The sequence below is a fragment of the Austrofundulus limnaeus genome, unplaced genomic scaffold, assembly GCF_001266775.1.
Source record: "Austrofundulus limnaeus strain Quisiro unplaced genomic scaffold, Austrofundulus_limnaeus-1.0 Scaffold122, whole genome shotgun sequence".
Classification (NCBI taxonomy): domain Eukaryota; kingdom Metazoa; phylum Chordata; class Actinopteri; order Cyprinodontiformes; family Rivulidae; genus Austrofundulus; species Austrofundulus limnaeus.
In genome coordinates, this window is record NW_013952524.1 from 486,336 (window position 1) to 491,018 (window position 4,683).

A 4,683-nucleotide genomic window follows, 5' to 3' on the forward strand; every position below is an offset into this window, starting at 1 on the left:
ATATAGCTGTATCTGTTATGTATTTGATCATGTTTTGAACTTTTAAAATACTGCATGATAGAACCAGAAGCTGTACTTCATATTAGTGACTTTGGCCTTTTTTGACGGGTTGCCTTGATTTTTGCTTCTACTTTTCATTTAAAATAAGTTTTAATTTTCGGCAGGTATCTAAGTTTCTTCTACATATTAAAAAGTTGTTAAACATCTGAGTGGTGCACTACCGCTAGTAGTGGTGAGAAAGTGTATTGCATCTTATTCAAAATCAATGTGGTCCCGCGGCCCTCTGCGGCCCAAAGTCAAAAACTATTGTTCTTTTGAGGCCCTCAAGGTGGCGCTCACAGCCCACAATTGGGCCGCAGCCCACAGGTTAAGAATCTCTGGACTAAACAATAACAAACACAGATCAAAATAAATACAAAATGGCCATTTCCATAAAACAGTTACTGGTTGTCAATTCCCAGCAGGGAGAGAAAGCAGGGACAACTGATAAAGTTGGGCAACAAAATCATACGCACAACCTAGAATTAGGGGTGTCCCAATACAAGCTTTTCTCTAGTACTGTACTCTCTCACTGATACAGAGTACTGATTTTTCAACTTGTATATATTTCCTAAACATGGAACTGACAAACCTTTATTTTTCATCCCTGCCTTGTATTTGTTGTACTTGTATGTATGCATTATTGGCACTGGCACATTTTGTACGAGTACATATAAAAAGGCTGGTATCGGTACTGAACACCACTACCTAGCATACAGTTTTCCATACTGTGCATTGAAAAAATTGGGTGATTTTTGAAAGTCGGCTGCTCGAAACGTGGCCAAAAAAATGCAACTGAGATAAAATAACTTTAATAATTAAGTACTATGTGCAGCTTTTAAACACAGATGTCTAAAAATGTAGCCCTGGAGCCTGTTTCATATGGACTTTTGAGAACTGTTTCCATTTCAGTGCATGTAAACCCACTCTTTTATGAGCATCTTATTTATGTTTGTTTTATTTAAAGAAGTGAGCAGGAAATCTACCTGTTTCATTTTCTCTAAATCAGAGTCCTCAGATCCGTCACTATTATTGCCTGATCCCTTTCCCCTGTGAGAAGACAAGAAACACACAAATCCAAATATGTCATGTTTGTGTTTCACAACAACAACAAAGCTCTGCATTGTGCGGATAATCAAATAAATCACAATGGTCCAAGAAGGATGAAAGAGCAGTGAATGGAAAAGGGAAGAAAGACGAGGGTAGGCTGAACAAAAACTAATTATTCCTTTAATAATGCAACATGAGCTGGGAAAAGTAATTAGTGCCATTTTAAAAGCATGTTTTGTATTCGCGAGCAGTTTATCCTGCTCAGACTTTATGACGCAGCAGAGGGTAAACCAGCTGTATTCAGAACAAAGTTAAACACAAAAACAAGTCTGAATCACAGAGGCTTTCATCTTGTTCAACTTTCAGAGATAAAACATGTCCAGGTCCCTCGGGTCCACATGCACGTCACCCTCTGATCCATTAGATGGAGCTATCAGATGTTAAACCTGCTGCCACAGCATGGAGGCTGCAGTAACGCTCGAGGAGGAAAAGGAAGGCAGAGAAGCAGAAAGAAGCTGAGGTCACGGTGCAGTCGGACAGCAGCATGTATACCTTAAAACTTGGGACAATGAGGGGGTGGTGTCCATGCTCTTGGGGATGGAGTTATTCCTGTTAGTGAAACACACACACACACACACACTCCTCTTAAAATGGAACTGAACAACGCTCCCACGCAAAAACACGCTTAGTCCTCAGGCCAACAGAGGTGTAAATGTGATAACAAAAAATATAAATAAATAAAATTACACAAAAACACACCATGATGGAGAACTAGTTGTGAGGTGAGTTCAAGCACAAGACACCTGTTGGTTACAGATTTACTGATGACAGCAGCACAAACACACACAAATCAAATGTTACCTGACCATGGATGCTTTCTCCCAAGGTTTTCTCATCGTATCTAAAAAGGCGAATATATAAAAACATGAGCAGCTCATTTTAATTTTGAATAAGCGGTACTTTTAATATCAAGGAGAATGTAGGAGGCATGCTGCAAAATAAACTGTTCAGTTCTCACCACTTTGACCTTGGGGCTCTGAATCATCCTGCATGGTAGGAAAAAAAAAACATCTGTCAACACTGAGTCATTAACTATTTCTACACTGACTTTCCATCATCTACAGAATAAATATATTGTATATTTTATTTTATATGCATAGAGTTACTTAAAGAAGACATATCATGCTTTTAAATCCTTCTTTTTCACATTTAAATCAATCTGTTTGGGTCTATATAAAGTGGAACTACAATGCTTTGGTTTGAATTCCTCCTCATTGCAGCTCCACAAGACCCTCTTTCACCCCTTTTCTGAGGTGTCTCTCAGATCAACTCGTTTTGATGCTGTCTCTTTAAAGTCAAACTAAGTGCTTCACCTCCCGTCCCTCTTCAGCTTCCAGACCGGTTCATTCTAGTTTGACAGAGGTGGTTATGGCTACATAGCAGCACATAAATGTTTTATTTACAACTAATTATAATATGTCAACAATGGCAGACTTGTCCATCAAGCCTTACATGTCAGAGCAAGAGTCTGACCCAGAGCCAGAGGAGAAAGCAGAAATTCTAKTTGGTAAGTCCAGACCTTGCAAACACTGATGTAATAGTTCAGAAAATGTCGCAGAAAATAGATAAAACTGAACGGGTTAAAAAATATGACCCAAACAGAATATAAAGATATTTTTGCRGCACCAGGAGAGACAATATATTTAAATTTTCTGCTCTCCCAGCGACTCCAAGGACAACAAAATGCATTTAATGGCTAAAATAGTGGATTTAGCATGATATGTCCCCTTTAAAAATAATGTAAGCCAAAAATAAWACTCTTACATTTTCTTGCGTCTTCACAGGTGGCTTCTCTCCACTATTTGCAGCTTTTCTCCTGGTGGATAAAAAAAATTGCTTCACGCTATGGTCTCAAGATGAAGAATTTAAGAGTTTGAAACAGTAAAAAAAAGATCAAAAACTCAATTCAAAGGGAGGTTGAAGCGTGAATAAAAATCAAGAACCACTGCAAACTTCACTCACCTTCGCGCCAAGATGGCACTCATCTCCCCCATCAAACCCCCTCCTCCTCCTCCACCACCTCCTCCACCCCCTCCTCCGATAGACGAGGTGCTGCTGCGACTGGGGTCGGCTCTTGCCACTGGAGCGGCTGCTGGAGCCGAGGCTGAATCTTCCTGCTGTGGGCGACAAACGGTAAAAACGTGGAGGGCGGCTTCATACAACTGCAGCCTTCAAAGTCTCCACAACCGCATCAAAGCAACAACAAAACATCCACTATAAAATCAGAAAAAGGCAGAATGAATTACTGAACAGTAAACATGTTGACTTGTGGCAGCAGAATTAGAACTGGTGTATTTCTTCTTATTAGAAATGGCTGCATTACATTTAGGTCAGCACAGATTCTTGTTTTGTCAGTAATTAATGATTGCCTCTTGTTAAAAAGATTGACAGAAAAAAAATAAGGATTTTTTTTGCAACAAGCACTTTTATTTTTACATAAAAGTTGCCAACACTCACCTTGGACACTTTGCGGAGTTTTGCCGCCGCCAGTGCAGCTGCCAATCCCCCACCTCCACCACCACCACCACCACCACCGACGTCATCCCCGCCTCCTCCGCCTGACATGGGCAGAGGCGGAGCTGGAGGGGGTCCTGTGGGAGGGGGTCCCGGAGGAGGAGGGATGCCAGCAGCTGGGGGAGGGCAAGGTGGTGGTGGGGGAGCTGGAGGTGGAGGAGGGCCTACAGGGGCCATCGGTGGAGCTGGAGCTGTGTGGAACAAAGAGGTGAAAAAGGACAGTCAGTAACCATTAATATGCTTCTTAGTGGGAAGAATAAAAATGTTTGTGGTGACACTATGACAAMATTTCACACTAGCCCTAAAAAATAAATGCTATCTTGCAAATCAAGGTTTGGCCAACCCACTACTGACTGTGACTATATCGAAGTAATCAGATGATCTTTAGTTTTCATTGAAACTGTGACTTTAAAAAGCACAAAGTAAATGTTCAGAATATTCCATTTAGGTGTGACTGACATATTAGTTGTATTTAATATTGTTGTTCATCTTAAATCATAGATTGCCACGAGCGCCACCTTGAGRGCCTCAGAGGGCAGCGGAACCGCATTGATTTTGAATAAGGTGCAATACACTTTCTCACCACTAGTAGAAGTAGTGCACCACTCATTTGTTTAACAACTTTTTAATGTGTAGAAGAGGCTTAGAAACCTGCCGAGAATGGAAACTTATTTTAAATTAAAAGTAGAAGCAAAAATGAAGGCAACCTGTCAAAAAGGCCAGTTTGTCACTAATATGAAGTACAGCTTCTGTTTATACCAGGCAATATTTTAAAAGTTCAAAACATGATCAAATACAGTTGCAGATACAGCTATACTTTAATTCGCACTTTAATTTTTTGTAGTTTACATTTTTTAATATTTTTAATGTATTTTAAAGAAACTTCAAACTTGTCAAAAACCTGTTGTTACTGTTATTGTTTTGTAAGAAAATATTACATTCCATCAGACTTGAACAGTTTGTCACTAATATGAAGAGCAGCTTCTGTTTCTACCATGCAAAAGTTTAAAGAGGTTATAT

General features: G+C 39.8%; 1 protein-coding gene across 2 annotated transcripts in view; it reads right to left on the reverse strand.

Moving 5' to 3' along the window:
- Window positions 1-4,683, reverse strand: part of vaspb (vasodilator stimulated phosphoprotein b) — a 49,021-nt gene that overhangs the window by 3,573 nt on the left and 40,765 nt on the right. The window contains exons 6-12 of one of the 2 annotated variants that reach the window (XM_014015047.1): window positions 3,607-3,854; window positions 3,112-3,266; window positions 2,914-2,965; window positions 2,108-2,135; window positions 1,951-1,990; window positions 1,642-1,698; window positions 1,026-1,089 (exon numbers count right to left, since the gene is read on the reverse strand). In XM_014015047.1, coding sequence (XP_013870501.1) covers window positions 1,026-1,089; window positions 1,642-1,698; window positions 1,951-1,990; window positions 2,108-2,135; window positions 2,914-2,965; window positions 3,112-3,266; window positions 3,607-3,854 — 644 coding nt within the window. The remainder of the gene's footprint in view (window positions 1-1,025; window positions 1,090-1,641; window positions 1,699-1,950; window positions 1,991-2,107; window positions 2,136-2,913; window positions 2,966-3,111; window positions 3,267-3,606; window positions 3,855-4,683) is intronic. The other variant, XM_014015049.1, reaches the window with a different exon arrangement.